Consider the following 22,574-nt stretch of genomic DNA (forward strand, 5'->3'; position numbering starts at 1 on the left):
TCATTTCCTTCCTTTAAACAATACTCGTTTTTTGAGCGCCAGCTGTGCCTGCACAGGCTGACTCCACACAGCGTGCCAACCGCCCTGGCACCTGCTGCTCTAGGCCATGGCTGTCCTCATGGCCCTTATCCTGTTAGTACGCTAACGCCATGACATCGCTTACGCAAACCTAACATGCTTACCTCCAGCTTACTTCCTTATGCCACTGATTCAGCTTTTTTCCAAGGCTGCTCCTAAGGCTCCCATTTGCTACCATTCCTACACAAACCAAACATATTTTGTGGCTGACAAGAGCCTGAATCCAGACCAACCCCTTCAAGACAAACTCTTCTACTGCTTCCTTCAGTTCACAACCATGTGATCGTCACGAGCTGGATCAAAGGGAAATGCCCCAAGCCGGGTCCCGTCCATCCCCCCAGCTCTTGGCAACGCCAGCCCGAGTGCCTGGTTCGCCCACAGCACTGCTGAGGTATGTTGGGAAATGGCACTTTGTCTCACTCTAAATTCAGACCTTGAACAAAAGAAATGTAGATTAGTTATCTTACAATGTATATGCTGCATGATACTTTCAATACTGTGTATCAGACCAAACGTATTCACGTTAGAAAGCAAATTCATAGATAGGGAAGTTATTGCAGAAGACCACATTTCTGGCTTGCACTTTTGCATGTCCTCCACTCCCCACTATGATAGGGATCTCTGGAGGGCTGATCACAGCATCAGAGGTTTGCTTGGAAGTATCAGTGAGCTTCCAGGAAAAGTTGTTTATATCATGGGGATGCATCTCTAATACTAACACACCAGCCCTTTCCCATTTATATATATTAATCTGTATTTGTTACATACACTCACACGCTTTCTGAATTTTTGCCCTGCCATTCTCAAACCTTTTTCAGCTTGACGGAGTTTTTAATTACATTAAAAAAAAAGTTTTGGCCCATTCCAACCTTCACCTACCTAGGTATCATGTTTCTTTCCTTTTGGCTTCTGAAGGCCTCAAAGAAAGTTGCAAAACTGGAATTTGAGTAAATACTGTATGAAGAGTACTTTCCATGATGCCTTGGTAGAGTGAACTCAGTATTTCAACTTATTGAATATACTCTAAGAGATTTTAAAGAAAAAAAATTCTTGCTGTAATATAACTGACCAAGAAAGGTCAGACTAGCAGAAAATTTTACTAGCACATGAAAATTTCATTATGCATTAATAACACTTCATTTCCATTACGAGCCTTAATACTAGGCACTTGCATGCTGATAACACCAGAGATAAAAAAACCTAACAACTTCACTTGCAAAATAAAGTGATTATGTTCGAATTATAACTAATATGTCATGTCTCTGTACATAAACTAATGAAAAAAAAAAACCACCCAACACTCCGTATTTCCACACAAACAGCAGCAGAGGCTTCCTTGTCAAACATATTTAGCACTACAGTAGCAAGTAAGTGATCCTCACTTCCATGCACCCTTTTTGTTGCCTCAGAAGGATCCAAGTAAAGATTTAATTTTTTCCTGTTACAACTTTACTTGCCACTCTGTTTGACTGGTTTTTTTTAAGGCTTCTCCAGGCTTCAACAGTACTTAAGGTTAAGATGTTTCTGGGAAATTGCTGTGCATGTGGATACAGGCATGTGCAAGGACAAGAAACTTCTGTAAAGTATTACAAGGGGTTTAGGATTAATATGTTCCATGTGCAGTGTAAGCTGTACTTCCTGAATTCTCTTTTAAGGGAAGAGCAGGATCTATTTGCTTCATTATCTAGTAAAAAAGGCTTTACTACCTACTGAATAAAGGCTAATTCACAGAAAAGTGAACACACCTTTGGTTCACTGGTGCTACACACCTAGCAAAACATGCAAAAAGCAAAGACCAAATGAAGCATCTGCTCCACTACCCTGGGGTACAGCGGGGATAGGAAGAGATGAAGTCTTTTACATCCCATTATCATCCCGATTCATTGCACTCAGTCTTTCACCATCATGACACTGGCGTGCAACGTCTGTTGTTAAAACACATAGAAAATGTTTCACGGAGGGGAAAAAAACACAAAAAACAAGCCGTTTAGACTTGAGGTTCACATTTCCGAAGGAACCCATATATTTCCCCTGTGGTTGTACTTCCCCCCCCCCGCCCAAACATTTAGTTTTTGCTGACAGCAGCTTGCCTCAAATGCTATTTAAGCAGTAAGACATCACAAGACATATGCTATCCTGAGATAACACACACCTCTGAAGTGCTGTTAGGTGTAGCTGATGCCTTCAACTGCCTGATGAATTTGTTATCTCAAAGAAACACAAGGTTTGGGAGTGTCTTATATTACAAACTAAACCCAAATTCAGTCTTAAAAAAAAAAAAAAAAATCAGTGATTTTGTATCCTTTCAGGAGGGAAAAAAAAAAAAAAAAAGAGAGAGATCTGACTTGGAGTAACTACCCCTAACTTATGGCTCCCACACAAGGCTAAAATTACAGCTGTGATGAGACAAAAATTCATTTTACTGGCTATTTATTTTTCTGTTATTTGAAGTAACAAAGATAATGAAGTAACATCTGAGGTTTGAGATTACCAACCTGGAAAACAAAGTTCTAAAGAGTAGGAGGGTATATCTTCCCTCATGGGTCCTGCACGAGAAGTATCTCATGCTCTAAATCCATGTTAAGTAAGCACCCATATCCAAGCATCAATTGAGAGAGTACTTTTGTCTTTCACATGGACACTTTCTCAATAGATTCTGCACTTTAAAAGGACAAAGTGTTGGATTTTTGCCCTTAGCATCACTAAAGCGTAACCGAAGCCATTAACAGAGTATCCACAAAAGACAATTCTGAGACGTGCTCCTCCCCTAGTCTTATCCCCTGTAAAGTTTGTATGCTACAGCACATTTCAGGATATGCAATTTACACTGGCATCGATTACAGAAAAGAAAGATTTCTCTATTCTTCTCTAACCTCAAGCCATTAGGTGCCAAGTGGTTCAACAAAGCAGTTAACAATGATTCCAACCTGACTGCTCATATGCTTAAAATCAAGCCAGCAGTTGTGAGGTTTGCTGGATCAGGGCCAAAGCATTCAGCAATTTGCCAGTTCAAACCCATGTGGTCTACAAACAAGGAAAACAAATTCACCATGAAAATAAGTTCCCTACACCTTTACAAATCCATTCCAAGCACTGAAAATAATGTCTAGATATCAGTCTCAAACTATGGCACAGTAGCAGTCACACACCAAGTGCTCTAAGGATCCAAAAGTTTCATTCAAGAACTAGGGCACTGAAAATTATAATGAAAAACTCAAAAGTTTTCCTGCACAGTTTCCATAAAATTCACTATATGCTTTTTATCTCCCTAAAACTCCAGGTTTGCTGCTGATAAATCTTGTAGGCAATAAAAAAACACCTGAGAATAAGAAAAAAGTTATTGATTACCCACTGTAAAGGCTTCCTTTGACTGCAGCTAAGTTGCTCTTGACTTTTACCAGTATGACAGGTACCACAGTCAGACCCATTCACATTAAGCAATCCAGTGCTTGAACGAGACTACTGGGTTAAAAAGTAGTAAAGTGAAGTCAAGTGAGTCCTAGTAAAACTTGTATTTGTAAAATACACCTGCAGAAAACAAACTATCTACCTGTGCTAGGCCAAACCGCGCATTACTGTTATACCCTGTGCAGCCCTGGGACTCCCCCAGGTTTCAGCTCCCCCAGAATTTAGCCCATCATATCCACTGAGAGCATTTACTGCCAAACCTAACCCGTTAACAAAGAAAACCTGACTCTCTGTTTAAGATGGATGAAGGGCAAACTGTGAACCATAATGTTAAGAGCAGCAAAAAGATTTAACATCAAAGACATCTACACAAGCCCCTTGTTAGCAGTCGTTTACAGATCAGTAGAATCCCACTAAACACAGCCAGAGCACCACCAAAATATTTGGAAATCAGATTAAAAATGCTACCATTGCAATTTTCATGGCTTGAATCTTGTTTTACTAGCTGGGGGGAAGGGAGTCCTTGTTCACTAATCGGAAACTGCTAGAAAATAAAAGCACTACACAATGTGATCTTATGACTATAAATGTCACAAAGCAGTATTTCACATGCTATAGCTTGATGTAATAGAAACATCCAGTACTAAGAAATACCAGAATTGCTAAACTGTTTTTTACAAGGCAGCAAGGCCAGGGTAGGTGTCAAGAAGGGAGGGTTTTGACAAACCTGAGTTACTGTACAGCTGGATTCCCAAGTGCACATCCCTATGTGCAGATGCTTATAATACTTGCTGAAGAAGAGCTAAAAGCCAGCTACGAACCCCCATGCAACTGACTTAAAGCGGTATTTTTGAATACACAAACTGAAACCAAGACAGCTAATAGCTTTCCACAGCCTCAGAAATATTTTTTTTAAATGCTAGTGTTCGGTAAGTATGGAATGGAGATTGACAATTCAGGGAGGACTAAACATAGACACAAGCAATCCTTAGAAGCAGCTCTTGTACCAACATTTCCAAAAGCTGTGGAAGAAGTATGAAGAACTAATCTTGCTTTGGGCATCTTACATAAGCTACTGGGCAAAGTTTATCCTACTATGACCTACCTTTAAGAAACCACACTCACTTCCTTGCTTGCTAACAGATAAAATAAAGGCTGGGTAAATCTATCTCTCCCTTAGCGTCTTGGTACAAATTTTCTTCCAAGCTGAGCTATGCTTTGGTCGCTCAGTATCACAGACCTACAGCTACAATAAACTGTCTAAACAATACTCCTAATTGTGTCTCTTGTTATTGTATATGGTAATCTGCAAAAAAAGAACACTAACAATTAAAGCTAAATACAGTAGAAGTATCTTTGACATGCTCTATCAAAATATTCTGCACAAATGTTTGCAAGGAATAAAAGCAGTCCAACAGTTGGATTAATAACTTCAAAATCCTGCAAAAGAAGTTCTCTCTAAGCAACAACAAAGGCAATCTCTGTTGTGAGAAGTCATTCATCTACTGAAGTATCTCAAGTTCACCAGCAAGCCTTAGTTCTGACTTGAGCTGACTGTGCGTTATCTGTTCCCCATCACCCTGCCCCATTTCGAGAGGAACTTGAATTACTATTTAACACTCTTGCTGGCCACCCACATGAGACTGAGTAACACAGGACCTACTAACACAGAGCTTGGTAATCAGGAACAGAGTGGAAATTACCCAAGATGCCTACAGGGCAATCGTTAAATGTTCCTTAGTTGGTATGATGTCAGGGTAATGTATAGTATTAAAGGGTACAGATTGTGTTATCCTAAAGCATTGCTGCCCTGTTCCAGTCAAACACGCACGAGTTTCTTGAAGCGCAGCTCTCACCATCACCCTAAGAAGGGCCAAGCAACTTCATGCGTGTGAGGTACATGTGCCAAGGGAGGTTTTAACCAGATCTCTAGATGTTCTATGGGTCTTCTCTCTTCCTTTCCAGAATTACACTCGATACACACTTCAGTGATTCCGGCTGCCAGAATTTTTCTTGTTATCCATTTCCTTGGGATGATCAGCATAATTTCTATTTTATTCTGTTCCCTCAGTTCTTCTTCCCATCCATATGACCCTACAGTTAAAGATAAATTAAAGCAAAAAGCTATGGCTGATGGCAGCACCACAGGAATATACTCCCACATATCATATCAGAGATATCCTCCGTAGTCCTGAGGAGCATACAAGAGTCCAAAGGGGAGGGAAGAGTGCTGCTGTGGAGATACACACAGGCCTGTACTGGTCAAAAATGATGTTCCAACCTGCAGTATTTTGCAGAGAAACTTCATATTATGAGAAAATACTACACCGCATGTGGCCTTGCTACCCGCATCAGGATTGGACTACGTGCATTACAGCCAGGTAGATATAAAAGCAAAATTTCTGACTGGTGTTATAAGCCACATTCAAACTAGGTAACTGATCTAGTCCTGATCCACCAAATTTGTTTTAAGGAACACTTCCAACTTTGCAAAGTCCAAAACAACACCTACTGGATCTTACTTCTGCAAACACAGGGTCCTTGCCTCTGCCCAACTTCCTCTATGACTTGAATCAACTTGCTGTATTCAAAAGTCCTGGCATTAATCCCACCGGCGTTAACAACCAGAACAATTAGTTGGAGGGTTTTATATTCCAAAATTAACTGGTAAAGTGTGTAATCACAGTGCAACATTTTTATCTTCGTGGTAGGGATCTAACAGAAGCCACCAAGACACTGTTCTTCCTAGAACCTACATAATTTCTTGGAAGCTTGGGCCAGTAGTTACCAATTGTCCAGCACTGAGACATCTTCCAGTTTGTTGTATGCTTATTCTGCAAAACAAATATGCTGAATAACTTCAATATACTTAAGACTGTACATACAGAACAAGATTTTCATTTGGTATAAAATGTCTCAACAGTATTGCCTTCAGTGGCTTTATGCTGTGGGATTTACAGTAAGTGAGAGTCTGGCATGAGAAGTATCTGAAGTGTAATTATTTGATTAAGATATACAGTAAAAATGTTTGACTTTTAAGTAGTGGAGAGGACTTCCTTTGCACACAAAGAAACATTTTTTCATATAAGCAGAACAATGATGTCCTGATACTGGATACTGGCAGCTGTGTGTTATGCACTCACTTTGGCAACAGAAAAAATTACTAGGACTATCTTTCTCTCTTCTTTGGAGTTACTATACATTTAAATTTGTCTATTTTCACTTGCTTAGCTGTTTTATTCTTACTGTTCCTCTCCTCTACCAAATTACAGCTTTGCCATTTTACTGGAAAATTAAAGCAACTCTGGACAATTTTAACTTGATTTCTTTTAAATCAAAAGCCTTATGAGATTAGGCACTTGTAAAGTTCCAGCTCTTGGATTTGTTATAATTTTTATCTGAGCAAAACAAAGTACAAGTTTATGCTTCATATATCTCTCCTCCTATTCTTCTTTCACAAAACTTACATTATGTTTCTATTCAGGCATTCAAATTTATGTATCAGGTTTTCTTGTAACATGTCTGGGATAAATGGTATGTGTTACATCCCCCCAGTTTGTATAACCTGTAAGCAATTCACAGGCAGCTGTCTCTTCTCCTTCAATTTACTAATAAAGTCTGGCCATGGATTTCTAAGAGTTTTTAAAATGTAACAAACACAAACAAAGAGCTCCAAAATCAAGCACTGCTCCTTTTTTTTTTTTTTTTGCTTAAGCTAAAACCAAGGAAGGAGCTGAGAGTTCAGACTTTTTAGCAGATCGCTAAGAAGCCAGTGGGCTCAACTGGCAGGTGTGGACAAGGCAATCTCCTGCTGCTGTCTCTCATTCATGTGACTGCTCCAGACCTTCTGGTTTTCACATGGAAATCCTCTTGGACTTACCCACCTCCAGCTGTGGGGTGTCATGAGCCCTCATGGCTTCAGCACAAGACACCCAGCACCCTGGCACTGCCCTGGAGGGTTTGAACCCCAACACCATCCCACGCCTCTTTTCAGTCTCCCTTCAAACCCTCACTGTGTGGCACAACTCCCTTCACCGAGGTCTCCTCACCCACCAAGCAGTGGCCCTCCAGCTCCTCTCTGCCTTCCTCCATTCCCCTTTCTCTGCTCCCTGCACTCTACACTCCCATCTCTTGTCTCGCGCCTTCATGGAGTTCATCTTCTCCACAGCGAGTCCCACCATACCACCGGTAACTCCCAACACAAGCCAAATGCAACCACGCGCCACAGAATCACAGACCGGTAGGGGTTGGAAAGGGACCTCTGGAGATCATTTTGTCCAACCCCCCGCTACAGCAGGATCACCTAGAGCAGGTTGCACAGGATCACATCCAGATGGGTTTGGAATATCTCCAGAGAAGGAGACTCCACAACCTCCCTGGGCAGCCTGTGCCAGTGCTCGGTCACCCTCACAGTGAAGAAGTTTTTCCTCATATTCAGGTGGAACTTCCCGTGTTCCAGATTGTGCCCATTGCCCCTTGTCCTGTCACTGGACACCACTGAAAAGAGTCTGGCCCCACCCTCTAGACACCCGCCCTTTAGATATTTATAAGCATTGATGAGATCCTCTCTCAGTCTTCTCCAGGCTAAACAGACCCAGCTCTCTCAGCCTTTCCTCATACGAGAGATGCTCCAGTCCTCTAATCATGCTCGTAGCCCTCCGCTGGACTCTCTGCAGTAGTTCCCTTTCTTGAACTGGGGAGCCCAGAACTGGACACAATACTCCAGATGTGGCCTCAAACCAGTTTTGTATTGTTTTTTTATATTCTGTGCTGTCCAGGAACTCACGTCCACCTCATCTATTCAGACCATGAGCTCCTTGGGCCGAAAGCCATGTTCGTACAGGGCCTAGCACGACAGTTTTCATTCACCATCAGCCCCTTCCTGCATTAGCCAGCATAATAAGAACAGCATGTGTTGAGTAAGGCTGAATCAGTCTCTCAAAGCATTTCAAAAATCCAGAGGAATCTGACAGAAGGAAAAAAAAAGAAAAAGAAAAGAGAGAGAAGAGGCAAGAGAGGAAGGAAACAAAACAGAGGAGATGGTTTTCACCCGAAGCAGCGTTCCCTCTGAGGTGCAACACCCTCTCCTGTCACTGCCATCCTTCCCTGACAAGGTCAGGCTAGAAGCAGCATTCCTGTCCTTTATTCCTATATAATACTCCTTTTCTTTTTCTTTTCTGATTTTTTTCCCTCCTTAGGTTACTTTTAACATTTACTTCCTGCCCAGTCTGGCACTTACATGCAAAAAAAAGTACCCTTATGGCACTCCCTTACTGACTGGGGCATCACAGACCTGTGCTCTTACTATGTGTTTGCTGAGCGCCAAGTGGTATTTAAACCGTTTTCACTTCTTTTCTTCATCCTCCCACCTGCCAGCAGCAGTCGCAGCCTCAAAAATTATATTTCCTTCTTCATTTCAGGACTGAAAAAGTTCATAGTGCCTAATGTAACAAACTCTTAACACCCTCACTGCTAAATACACCATGACAATGAGGGGGCCCACGTTGAGCCTTAAAAATACTAACTACAGAATGCACGCAGGCTGAATTATTTCTTCAGCACACCTAAAACTACGTTTTAGTTCAGAAGCTGAAAGATGTAAAAAATAGAGTATTTCCCCTTCCACTTTTATCAACACATGCATAATCCCACTCTACTCTCTCTGTAAATAGCTCTGGGGCTTTTTTTAGTTAAAAATGAAAATAAAATTGAAAAAAAAAGCCTCAAGTTGGGGAAGTGCTGAGCAACAACTCACCGGTGATTCAAACAGCTTTGGATGTATTGGATGTACTCTGGAAATTCAGGTACAGTTTGCTAGTTGCTTGAATGCCAAATAAAAACACTCATCTGTGGCAGGAAGACCTCGAAAATATTCAAGGTCTGCTCTTAACAAAGCAAATGTGCTCTGGGCCACCTCTTCCCACATGGCTGCCACAGAAAGCACGTATACCTCATTCATATATCTTTGTATGACAGCTATCATACAGTACACCGTGTGTAACTCTAGAAAACTAATTTTTACCCTCCTTCCAACAAGATGGAAAGCACTCTGTAACCAGCTAGCTTACCCCCTGGCAGCTGATAAGCTGGGTTTGCAAACACTACCCCCGTGCCTGAGAAATCATTATGTTACTCCACGTAGACGGCAGAGACAAATGACCGATGTGTTAAGAGCAAAGAAGTGCCTACCCTGGAGGCTCCCAATCCCTTTCACACGCAAGATGCAATTCTTGCTCTTCTCCCAATAAGCCCTCTCAGTACTTCCCGGCCCCTGTCACCCTCAGCCCCAACATCTGTGGGCCCTAAGCATCTATGGAGGTACATTGCTGGCTTCCCTGCTGCAAGACACTGTGTGTCAACAGGACTAGTCAGATTATTAAGAATTAAACACACAAAGAAGTACTTTCAGCTGAGTCAAAGCCACAACATTCAATACTTGGCAGTCTCAAGGCCCTTTTCTGACCCTGGATAACACAGTAACGTGTCAAAGAGGAAAAAAAGGTAAAGATATGATAGTAAAAAAAAAAAATACAGATACCATATAAAATAACCTTATGAGTAGCAGAAGATTGTCCTGACCACAGCCTGAGTAAAAATAATACCGTAGAAGGCATGTCAGGGACAGGACTCAAGGGTGCTGCTTGCCCGCACCCACTGGGGAGGGATGCTGTCCATGGGGCTGGAGCGTGGCTCTCCACAGAAAAGCTTCCTCAGCAAGAACAAGTGCAAAAAGCCACAGCAGAGGATAGCAAGCCACACCACTTCTAGGACAAAATGTGTTTCAAGGCCACACCAGAACACCTGATTTAGCAGGAGCATACATGAGGGCGGAATTTGGCCTATATTCTGTACACCTTAAGTTTCCATTCATAGGGGAGGGAAATAAAGCCTCTTGAGTTAAAGCAGCAATCTGCAGAAGAGTAAAACTAATTCTGCAGCTTGCTGGAAACCAGGACCCCAGTCCTTTAGAAAACGATGTAAGGGCAGTGTCAGTAAATCTGCATACCAAAAAGAGAAAACTGAGAAACTTGTCTTGAACACTGACCTATGAAAACTCCTTAAAAAAACAAAACCAATAAAAGCCTCCCAAGAAAACCAACTTTCTTCTGAAATCAAAAAATCTTTGTCACTTGTAAAAACCGTTCGCCTCACTGACACAGTGATTTTATTTAAATAAACTCCATTAAAAAGCAAGGGTAACTTTTCTCTTGGTCAGAAGATCAAGATGTTTCTTAATTATCAATTAACTAATTGATTACCTCTTTAGGTGACTTAGCAAATATAAAATGTAGCAGCTACCCTCCCAGCTCATCAATGCAAACACGTAACTTTTCCAAGATGCACCATTATTTAGGCCCATCAGTTTCCTGCTTCTTTACAGTTAAGAAAGAGAAGGACCAATCTGACACCCAAAGAAAGGAGCTTCCGGGCGCTGGCTAGTGACATTGGTTAAGCCAGTCACTTTAATTCCTGTGAGAGAAACTGCTGCATGACTTTAACTCTCACCTTTCACTCCTGCAACAAGGGCTCAGAGCTTGAGTTGAGGCAAGAAGCAGGACAGGCCAAGAGATGAAACAGCTCCTTTCATTAAAAATAAAGTGCTTAATACGGAGAGCGCATAAGAACAGCTTTCCTATTTGAACATCATGTGAAAAAAGCAATTTGGTGTTTCCAGCACATCTCCAGAGAGATGGTTTTCCATCACAGCAGTTTTCATAAGGGCACAGTAAAAGATGGCAGCCCCATTTAACTCCAGACGAAGCTGTGGTTTTATCACTACATCTTGTGTCAACAGTACGGAGGTGTTTCAGGCAGCAGCTGACGTATTTTCACACAAAGGAAGTATGTATGCTCCCATAAGGAACTTTGCTTAAGTGTCCAAAATCCAACAGGAGATGGGAAAGCCAAATTTTGAGTCTCTTAAATGGGCAAGTAATCATAGTGAAAATATTTAAGTCAGCTTGTCACTAGGGCTTTTTGAGTTGTGGTTTACGGAAAGGGCAAGAAAGCATAAAAAAAGTGGAGTTCTTGGTTTAATTTGCATTTCTGTTCTAGTGTGCACCCTATTTGTCCATTGGGGATTTGATCCAAGTTGTAGCAAAATCAAGTTTAGGAGCATTCTTCTAAGTTTTAAGGACAAACAGATGGGTTTAATTTTTTACAATTTTAATCCTTTGGAGCTGTCCTCCCTCTACGCCTTACATTTTAAAGTTATATTGCCAAGCAGTGTTGGCCCAAACAGTTGTCCTAAAACCATGAGACTTTCATGAAAGAAGTATAATGACCAAAAAAAAAAAAAACCAACCAAACATATATATCCAACATTGCTTCAAAACTTTATGAAAAACACGTAACTATTATTCTGGAAAATGTTGCTTTGCTGCTGCTGGGTCTGCAGCCAACAGAGAAAGCACAACATTATATAAAATCCTGAAAGAACACAGCTAATTGAATAAACCCACCCTCTTCCACAATGGTGCAGATTACTTCATCCGCGATGGTCTTGAAAATGAGTTTAACTCTACAGATAACCATGTTCTTCACAACAAAAGGAATGAAAATGAGAGGAAAACATTATTGTTCACCAAACAGAAAACAAACAAAAAACCAGTGTGAGGCTAGTAAGGAAAGAATGGTTAATCTCACATTTCTAAGAGGGTATTATAAACAAAGAATGGCGAACAACAAAAAATATAAAAAAAGATACAGAAGTGCTTAATGGTGTTCTTTTAAATATTTACTTTGCTGCTATTTGGAGAATAATTTGTTCCATTTAGTAGTGTTGGACTCAAAGGACCGCTTTAATCCAGAGAGATTAATTATCGCCTTTGGAGTTATAAACACAATTTGGGAAGCGAAGCAGAGAAGAGGAGAGAAACACCTCTCACACTGGTGATTAACAAGTTTACGTGCTTCAGGGCTACACCACACAGGCTACACCTGTGCGCTACAGGCAGAATAGTGCACAGGACGCCCATAAATTGGGGAAAAAAAGCCCCTGAGATGTCCAGGGAAGACACTACCCTACCCTACAGCACTGCTATAGGCCACTAAGATACTTCTGAGGTGTCCCTCACTGAAATGCAAGTTCACCTGCACCTTATGAAGACATCCTCTGATCTCGCTCTTACCACCTGCGCTAGAAACAACAAGCCTCCATGCCAAGATACGCAGCAGTGCTCAGCAGGCACAAGACCCCATCCACACTGCCTTTAAACCTCCCACGTGCTTTCACGCATCTCCCCCTCTGCTCATCGCCGTGTCTCGCACCGGGAGACGCAGGGACCAGTGACAGCGAGCAGGGCAATGCTGGGAGTGATCTTACCTAGCGAGGGGTCGGCTGCTCCCTCTTCTGAGCTCTCCTCGGCCCCCTCCTCCCCCAGGCCGGAGGTGGCCGAGTCCTCTGGGGCAGACGCAGAGCCGGGGGTGCTGGGCCCGCTGACAGACCCTGAGTCCCCTTCCTCGCTGCTGGAGCCGTAGCGGTCAGGCTGGGCGGCCGTCCCACCCTCGCTGCAGTTCCTCCGCTCCCTGCGGTGCACCCGGGAGTGCAGCACCATTTGGTGGTAGGTGCGGAAGATCTTCCCGCACTCGAAGCACTCAGTGGACTTGTTCTGGGCGGCCCGCCGGCTCTGCCGCGAGGCAGGGCGGTAGTCCAGGTCCCCCTGGGTGAGCGGGCAGCTCTCCCCCGGCGGGGCACCGGCCGTTTTCTCCAGGCGCCCGCTGGTGCAGCTTTTCTTCTTGGGGTTGCTGGAAGCACCGGGAGAGTCCTGGTCTCGCTTCCGCTTCTCCTGGTTGACGAGGATATACTCTCTCTTATCCTTATCGTAAGTCACATCCGCATCCGCCAGGGCCTCGTCCCATCCCACAAACTTCACATACTCAGAGGGCTCGACTACTTTTCCTTTGGTGGCCAGCTGCCAAGCTTGGTAGCTACTGACCGGATCCAACTCGGCTACTCTTTTCCCAGGCTGTCCTCTTGTAACTCTATCCAGCGCTACAGACGGCCTTAGATTGAGACACTGCAAGAAAAACTGCTTCGTTATCGAGGAGTTTAGGCTCCCATCAATTAAGCCCTCGGCTTTATCCCCAGCGCTGCCCCGCTGCGCTCGGTAGTGAACAGCATTATGCGCTTTCAGGCTTTCCGTATTTGTAAACAGATTTCCACACTTGGTGCAAATTTCGTACAGAGACAAGCCCGTCACAATCGTCTCCTCCTGTATCACATCATTGATAGTGGCTATGAGCTCCAAATCATTTTTTGGTTTGTTTTTGCTCCCAGTCTTGGGGCCGTGTGATTTCATGTGGTTTTTGAGAAACCAGGGCTCTTTGAATCTCCTGCCACAAATGTGGCACCCATGATCAAATGACCCCCTGTGCTTTTTCATGTGAGCTTTCAGGAACCAGGTTTGACTAAAGGCCTGACCGCAGACTTCGCATGGAAACTCGCCCGCACTCAGCTCGCTCTTGCAGTTCTCAACATAGGCCTCCCCATTTGGGACCTGAGCTGTTATATGGTCCTTCTCTATGTGGTTTAACAGTGTCTCCTCCCTCAGGGTCATGTAGCTACACAACCTGCACTTGAACGGTTTGTGAACCTGGTGCAGATGCTGCTCTAGGTCCTTCTTCCTTTCAAATTTGTTTTTGCAGAAGGTGCACTGGTAAGAGGTCAGCTTGCCATCCTCCTCAGCCGGCACCACTTCAGTGACCTCCTTCTTGCTGCTTCTCAACAAGATCTTGCTGCTATCTACCTGAGCGGTACCGTTCAAGATCTTGTTGCAGGCGGACGTGCTTTTAGTCGGGCTGGTGCACCCGCCCAGGCCCTCCGAAACACCCATCTCCCCCAGCTGCGCCTCTCCCATCTCCGTCTCATGCCCCTGACTTAAAGTGCCTGTTCTGTGACTACGGATGTGGATCTTCAGGTTGCCCTTTTGGGAAGCTCTGTGATCACAGTAAGGGCATTTGTAGGGCTTCTCGCCCGTGTGCTTCCTCATGTGCTGTGACAAGGAGCTCTGAAAAGGGAAACTTTTACCGCAGATGCAGCAGCTGTGGCACATGGTCTTGTCAGCATCCACGTCGTTCTTGTTCAGCTTGCCTGGGCTGGAGGATCTCCGTAACTCCATTTCTGCCTCTCTACTACGATCCATCTGTATTACTGCAACATTGGGTGAGCGGGGCAGTAGGACAAAAGCATGTCCGGCAGCAGAGGAGGGCTGGACCGCGTTTTCAATCATACGGTTCTGCAGAGAGATGTTTTATTGCTTCATTCTCAGGGTAATGGTTCTCCTTGCAGCTTCTCAAGAGAGTCCGAAGCACCAATTTATTTCTGCGTGCTCTGTAAGTGGATGGCATAGATCACCTGAAACAAAATCACACAAATGTACAGAAATTGCGTAAGTAGATTCTTAAATATGTTTAAACCTATTCATATTTTTACTTCAACAGCTTCCGTCACTCGCCCCGCATTCAAAAGCTTACTGTACTACAATTTATTGCACCAAAAAGCAGCAGCTTCTCCTTTCGCTGACATTCTAGACTTCAATAGCAAGCATTCAAAGCATCATTAATAAACAAGTAAAATCCCAAAAAGAGCAACCATTCATTTCCATACACTGACAGCACAGTGTCTTCAAAAAAAGTGCAAACTTTAAAAATATTTTTTTGTTTTAAAACCAGGCAGAGGTGGCTAAAAATACACCTTAAATGGAGGAAAACATTTCTTGAGGGGGTTATTACACTTTAAATCTGTGGCTTTACCATCATGTGTAATTTCATGTAAAATACTTACTTGCCAAAGATAAAAGGCTTTCCTAGAGACTTCAGCAAGTATCATATTCCTGCTGGCAACTGCATTACTTTGCATCTCAGACAGCTTTGCTGTGCTTGATGTGGCATGCACAGAGCAGGCGCAAAGGCTGAGGACGCTCAGCCTTTGATTAGAGAGACAACAAGAATCCAGAGCCTGACAAAGCATTCAGGAAAACTAAAAGTTATTTCCTGATGGACAATGAAGGGAAAAAAACCCACCCTCGAGTGTAATATTTAATCTCAATCTAACAAAATAAACTGATAATGTGTGTAGGTATCAAATGATCTAAAAAGTGATTTATGTCAGCAAGACATACAGGAAACCACAGCACCACCCACCTCAATGAAACAGAATCTTAACCATAAACAAACAAACAACTTTGATTAACAAAACAGATTAATAAAAGTTTAAAAGCTTGTGTGTCTTGTTATGATTAAATGCAAGCGTCACTATCTGCCTCAGCAATGCAAGATGCAAGACACCAGCAATTCTCCATCTCATATGCAGCAAAAATCAATGGTTAAGATTTCCACAGATTGTTTCTTTTCCAATTACCACAACTGTAAAACAAAAATCTCCCCCCCTTCCTATCCTCATTAAATACTACAAACACCACATGACTAAGATCAAAGAATACTGTATTCTCTAATAAAGAGAACCAATCTATTACTACACTAAGAAAACATCAGCTTCTTAAAACGCAGCTAAAAATATGCAAAACAATAACAAGACTATATATTCACACATCCATCACTCGACATCTATGACTCAATAAATACAGAGCTACAGATCCAGAATTGCAAATTTTAAGGTTTCTCATTGTATTCACCTCTGAGTCTCTTAAATATGTAAATAAATAAATAGTCTAACCACATCACCAGCATGAGCCTAACAAAAAGCAAGATAAAACTGATGCAATGCTCATCTCAGTTACACACTATAACTTTGTTAGGTTTAAGTTAATCTAGCCTTCTTATTTGCTACAAGATCAGTCATTTCTGGGTTTGATTTTCTGCATATCTAGTATCCGCTCAGCATGTTAAGTTATCAACAGCATCTACCCAAACTACCTTTTCCTCAGAGAGATGACAGTAATATCTAAGGGAATTGTTGCAAATACAATTTCATTTCTTAAATGAAGCATTTTTATATTATGAAAATATAAATAACGAAGCATTATTATATTTATGAAAAAAAAATCACTTCAGATCACAAATTCAAAAGTCCACATGAGCAGGAAGTTTACAAACAAGAGTATCTAAATTAATCTCCGAAATTAGCCATTTAAGACCAAGTTGAGGGGCAGCCTCAGAAGAAACTCCCTGGGTATATAAAGGATGGCAGCCACTGCAAGTTGTGGCTGTACCAAAAGGTACAAACATGCCAAAGAGCAAATACAAATTCAGTTTACACTGCATATTGATGGGTGGAACAATTCAAAGCAACATCGTTTATTTGACCTGTAATCTAAGTCTGCAAAGTAACAACTCATATTGTCTTATAATCAAAGACTTAGCCTAAAACTCATTGGACAATAAAAAGAAATGACAGAGTGATTTCTTGTGTTTAACACGATGGTTTACTTGAACAAGCAACAGCTTCTTCTGAAATGTTCCACACCATTACAGGAAACAGGATAGCAAGCTTTGGGCACAGATTTTTCCAAGTATTTCAGATAATGTTTTCTACATTCTACATTTTCTACAGTTTCCACCAGTGAGAACACTGTTTATTGGCAGGCTGACTTTTAGACTAGCAACGTTTTTCTTTTTTTTTTTTGAAACATAGGTCCCATTTTAACTTTCTACAGTGCTTCCTGTCTGAAAGTTCAAAAGAGCTTTAAAAGCCAAACTTAGACAAGAATGCTGTAATGCAGCAGTTCAGGCACATATAAATCCAAACCTTCAGAGTCCCTTTGTTTACTTGGCCACAGCTTCCCTGTGCTCAGTCTTGACATATTTCACTTTAATTATTTATAGCATTTTCATTAATGAAACTTAGTTATGAAAATGAGGATATGAAGAAAGCATTATTTTTAAGAGGGGTATCAGCCACTCACAGGAGATCCCTCTAGCCCTATATTAAATTAGGCCTGAGGAGGTAAAAAAAAAAAGTCAGAGTTAAAAAATTACCAAATTATTTTATTAGTGAAAAATACTTAATGGAAGTGTTATCATCTTCACCAAAATATTCTGAGAAAATTGTTTCATCTTTATTACTTTAGCTTGGCCAATGCACTGCGATTTATAATTTTTAAAGTTAAAATAAATTATTCCTAGATTTGAATTATTTGAATTCATACACATTTAAGACCTACAAAATTTCATGTCTGATTTTCCACAGACAGAAATTCCAGGGGGAGTAAGGGTGTCCACCCAACCTGAGTTTGCTTTACACAGTGTGTGGAGGCCCGCTTTAGGCTTTGGTAAATTGACTGACACGAACATATATGAACAGCTTACAAGTCCCTCCTCACATCACTTGAGTGCCACTTAAAAGTAATTCTTTTAGAGGGGCTCTTTGCAGAACAGCAGAACTAGCATCCATCGGAAAGGAAAGAAGCCGCAAATACAAAATAAAAATGACAACTTTGAAAAATGCTTCAATTCAGAAAACTGAACGTACAAAATGAGGAAAACAGCACTTGTAAAGAATCCTACCAATAAAAAATAACATTTTGGCATAACAATTTGTTTTATTATTAAACAATTATTTCAACATCAAAGATGGCACAAGGGATGGAAGACGTCAGCTGGTAAATGAAATCACATCGATTATGCTTCCGCTGTGAGTAAAATTTTGCCATACCTATTTTTGTTTCTTTCTGGCTGACTGCGATGATGAAAATATTTGTATTTTGAAATAATTATGAACTTGAAAGTATTCTGAAATAATTCTCTTTCAGCACACATGGAACGCAGACACCTCCGGCTACCCTAAGGCGACTAAAAAATGTTTCAACTCTCGGTAATTTCAGTTGGTAACCAGTAACCTTTCATCGCTTTGGTCCAAGTTCAGCCTGCAGCTCCTTAGCACCAGCCTGTCACACAGAATCCATAGCAGAGTCGCATCCAGCCTGCAGATTTCTCCCAGACTGTGACAGCACGGAGATCCCCACTAGCACAGAGGCAAATCGTAAGGAAATGCAAGTGAATGTAAACTGTACATTAATATGCAGTCTTTAAAACTATTTTGTGTGTTTTAATGGCATTGCAGCCTTTGCCAAACGCCATACGACTCCTTGGGGGGGGGGAGGGGTGTTGATATTGTGTTGTAAGGGGCATATGAACTAGCTGCGCTTCATTTTGTTGGACTAGGGATCAGCAGTTCACATAAGAAGCCACTTGCCAATGTCCAGGAGGTATTTTCAGCCCCTTTAAAATACAGAAGCACTTAACGCTATCACTGTTTAGATGCAGGTTTGGTATATACAGCAAGGTGAAAGAGAAGCATGAACAAAGACCCAAAAACAGGAGGGGTGGTGCACCAAGAAATGCCTTTGCTCAGCCAAATATTTTAGTTATAAGGCTTGTTCCTGCACCCATTGCCTCACAGAGAGTCTTTGCCTTGACCTACACGAGAACAAATGCAAATAAACTTATTTTATTACCCCCCAGAAGGGAAAACAAGCTTTCCTACAAGCTTAAACCAAGTATTTAGGCATCAAAACTTCTCTGGTTTTTAAAACTAAGTCAGACAGAGTTCTTGGCTTGAGAGAAAACACATTTGGCCAAAGTGACCTGCTGTCACCACAGAGTCCCCGGTGCCTTTGCCAGCCTCAGCTTCCCCAGCCAGGCTGTGGTAGCCTGTCCCTGCCGGCACTGCGGCAGGTACGCCGGTGCACAGCTGCATCATTCTCACAACTTCTGCAAGACCCTCACGTAGTCTTGAAGCGAAGCATGCATAAACGTACAAGGGAACAGCTCTGTAAATAAACCAGGAGCACTCTGAAACACCTATTACTTTTCTCTTCATGTCACCTGCGCGTTCTGGAAGAGGACCAGGTATGCTGTGAGGACTGCCTGCAGGGCCAGGTATGCTGTGAGGACTGCCTGCAGGGCGAGACAGACCCTCTTAAGGAACTTTTGTGCTTCTCGGAAAACAATTAATAAAAAAAAAAAGAAATTGAAAATAAACAACACAAAAAAAATGAAAAATAGAACACAAGAGATACCACACTGAAAAAGTAATTGCAAATTCATTTCTTACATACATATCCTGTGCAGTGCAGACTGAGAGGGAAACATACAAGAAAATTATTCTAGTTCCAAGATGCAGAAGACTATACATTCTTTTTTAATTTCTCTTCAATTAAACCTGACTTTAAAAATCACATTACATGGGCTGTAGTGGCACGAAGGGAAAACTCTTCAGTAAGTAATAATCAAGAACCTACAATCTGGGAAGCTACATAGACCTAATTCAAACAGCACAACATATATTTTAAAACAAACTGCCTGCAGTTTGAGTGTGAGCATTTCAAGTCCCATCTGAAAGATAAATGCACTGGAGAAATATCTCTCTTCTAATCTCCAAGAGGTTTGAATATACACTGCAATCACTCCACCATGTTCCTCTGCCAAGAACAACGACTTTTAAAAAAAAAAAAACCACTGCGAGGCGTGACCTTGTGGAAAAAATATCTTACTGAAATTCCTTCTAGATGATGAAATGATAGGACATGGCACGTAAACATCTAGGTGAATTTGAAAAAGTTGTACCTTTCAGAGAACAGCAGCCTGGCGAGCTGCTCTCTCCTGATTTGAGAAGACATTGGTTGCCCCAGCGCCAGACAGACTTTGCTGTTCAGAGTAAAGAGGCCAGAAGACCATTTAGGCACCAGCCCTACCAAAATGCTTCTTATGGACCATGTCACTAGTCTATAGACCCCTTGTTGCCTTGAGCTGATAGCATCCTTCAGACTACACCAGAGGGTAGAAGAGCGAGCATATCTGTAAATAGTAAGCCCATACTTGAATTTGCAGGAAATCCTGGCACTCTGCAACCTATAGACTAAACCTGCCATTAGATAAAGGCAGAACAGTTCTTAATTGATTTTCTGAGAGTAATCCAAACTAACCCAGTAAAAAACTATCCAAAAATCCTGAGCCAGTTGTAAAAGACTGTTGAATTTTCAAATGTATTCAGTTATTAAAAGCAGTAATCTTGACAACAGACCTCCTGAAGTTTGTTTAAGCCTGCCAAAACTGACACAGGACTGGAAAGGAAAAATAAAAAGCTCCTGGAAAAACAAACAAGGAATTTCTATTAGTCTATTTCCGCTTAGGCTTTATAAAATCCTTCGGCAGCATTTTGCAATACTTTTTTGTTTAATTATTCTAAACCAGCCTTCCCCTGCAGCTGGGGAAGCTCTTCCCACTTGAAAACTTTGCTGTCTGAACCCTGAGATATTATTTTGAGCTTCTCTAAATACATCATGTGTTTTTGTGTCTTTGTCCCTCATGAGCTAATGACATTTTGCAGCAGGCTTCAGAGCAGCAGCCAGGACTGTGAAAGCAGAGTCAGGCCTTTCTCAACCGATGCCACACCCTTAGCAGAGGAAAGAACACACTGAAATAAAGCTAAAAACACTAATGCTGGAAAAGCAGGACGTAGGCATTTGCAGCGAGGCGATCTCTCTCAAAACAAAGTCAGCAAAACCTTCATTACCCAGATTTTTTTGTGGCTCCTCAAGAAGCAGTTCAGGATGAAGCTGGGGAGGGAGTTTGCACTGCTATGGGGTATGTTGAGAAACACAGAGCTGTCACCCACTCAGTACATATTTTGTGTTTTAGTATACTGTGCGTGCTTGTCTTCTGGGAGACAAAGAAATGTACTTTATTAGTTACACTGTAGTATTCTAAGCAATGAATTGAAATATATCATTAACATCCAGGACAAGCTTTATCTTGCTACCAAAACAAAGGGACTATTCTTTGAACAAATTGAGGGGGAAAATCCCATAATGACAATGAAGAGTTCCTCTCCCTAAAAACTGCACTGCACGAGAGTAACAATTACGGGCTTATATTCTACAGACTGGGTTTGCGAATAGCTGCATGAAGCGATGCATTCACTATTGGGAGAGTAAGTACCATTGATGACAAGGCCTTGGGGCTTCTGCTGTTCGCAGACCAATCAATAATCCATTATGAACAAACTACATTTCCCCTCTAATATGAAGAAATGAATAAAAGGGAACCAGTATCACTAGTACTTTCATGGAAAAAAACCAACAATGCAGAAATCACAAAATGCCACCATCACAAGACTTAAACTAGTGGTGATGTCTAACACTGACAGAACTACCCACAATAACCCTTTATTTTACAGCAGTTGCTGGAGACCGCTACGTTATAGTGCAAATTTTTTAAAAAAAGCTTATTTTAAAGGCATGATTCTTTCAAGACTACTAGTTCTGGCTGCAGGACAAAACAAAAAAGCAACATTAATCTTTCAAAGCAAGGAGGAGAAAATGAAGTAACTGCATCCAAGTATCTACCAGTTTGCTTCAAACTATTTTCTAATGCAACATAAATAAGAACTTCTAATTAGAAATCACTGTTCAAATGTGACTGGTCAACCATAACAAGACTTTACCGCAGCAGCTGTGTTACCATCCAGACACGAGGCCCTGAAATTGTTGCTCTCCCATTGTCATTGTCACATGCTACAATACAATCAAGAGAGGATCCATCTAAATAGCACAACCATAGCAAACCTCGGCAGCCTCAGTCTAGTTCCTACATACACCTCTCAACACAGCACCGGAAGGCAGAGGAGGAGAAAAGCTCTCCTGAAAAATGACAGCTACAGTATTTTAAAAAAGAAAAAGTTACTGATTTTTTGATGGGTAACAGTAAATTAGATCCAAAGGAAACACCGAGACCAACATTATTAATGCATAAGGCAGCCTATGTCCTTCTTCTGAAATATAAAGACTAGTAGTTAAAGTTGACCTCGCGAGGTGGGGGGCTAGGGGGAATGAATACACAATGTGATTATTGATCAGCCCTAGAAAAGCCAAGAACTGCAATAGCGCAGATGTGATTTTTTTTTTCCTGGGGTCATTAATGATATACGTTGGAAAGTTAAAAGCTCTTATTTTGACATGCTGTAATAGTATCGCTAATTCTGAATATAAGAATATAGGTAAAAAAAAAGATCATTAAAAAACAAACAAAAAAGCCCCCCATTTTACTTCGATCTAACAATAATGTTTTCCTATTTGGCCACAAACACCAAGTGAGTTACTTTAGTGTCTTAGTATTCTCAAGTACTA

The 22,574-nt window shown here is 41.6% G+C and overlaps 1 protein-coding gene across 3 annotated transcripts in view; it reads right to left on the bottom strand.

Moving 5' to 3' along the window:
* The window catches only part of ZNF516 (zinc finger protein 516), a 104,879-nt gene that overhangs the window by 45,711 nt on the left and 36,594 nt on the right, over positions 1-22,574 (bottom strand). For all 3 annotated transcript variants that reach the window (XM_054816970.1, XM_054816971.1, XM_054816972.1), the window contains one exon: positions 12,812-14,842. In XM_054816970.1, the coding sequence (XP_054672945.1) occupies positions 12,812-14,717 (1,906 nt within the window). In that variant the 5' untranslated portion in view covers positions 14,718-14,842. The remainder of the gene's footprint in view (positions 1-12,811; positions 14,843-22,574) is intronic.

This window comes from Grus americana, chromosome 2, assembly GCF_028858705.1.
Source record: "Grus americana isolate bGruAme1 chromosome 2, bGruAme1.mat, whole genome shotgun sequence".
NCBI lineage: Eukaryota > Metazoa > Chordata > Aves > Gruiformes > Gruidae > Grus > Grus americana.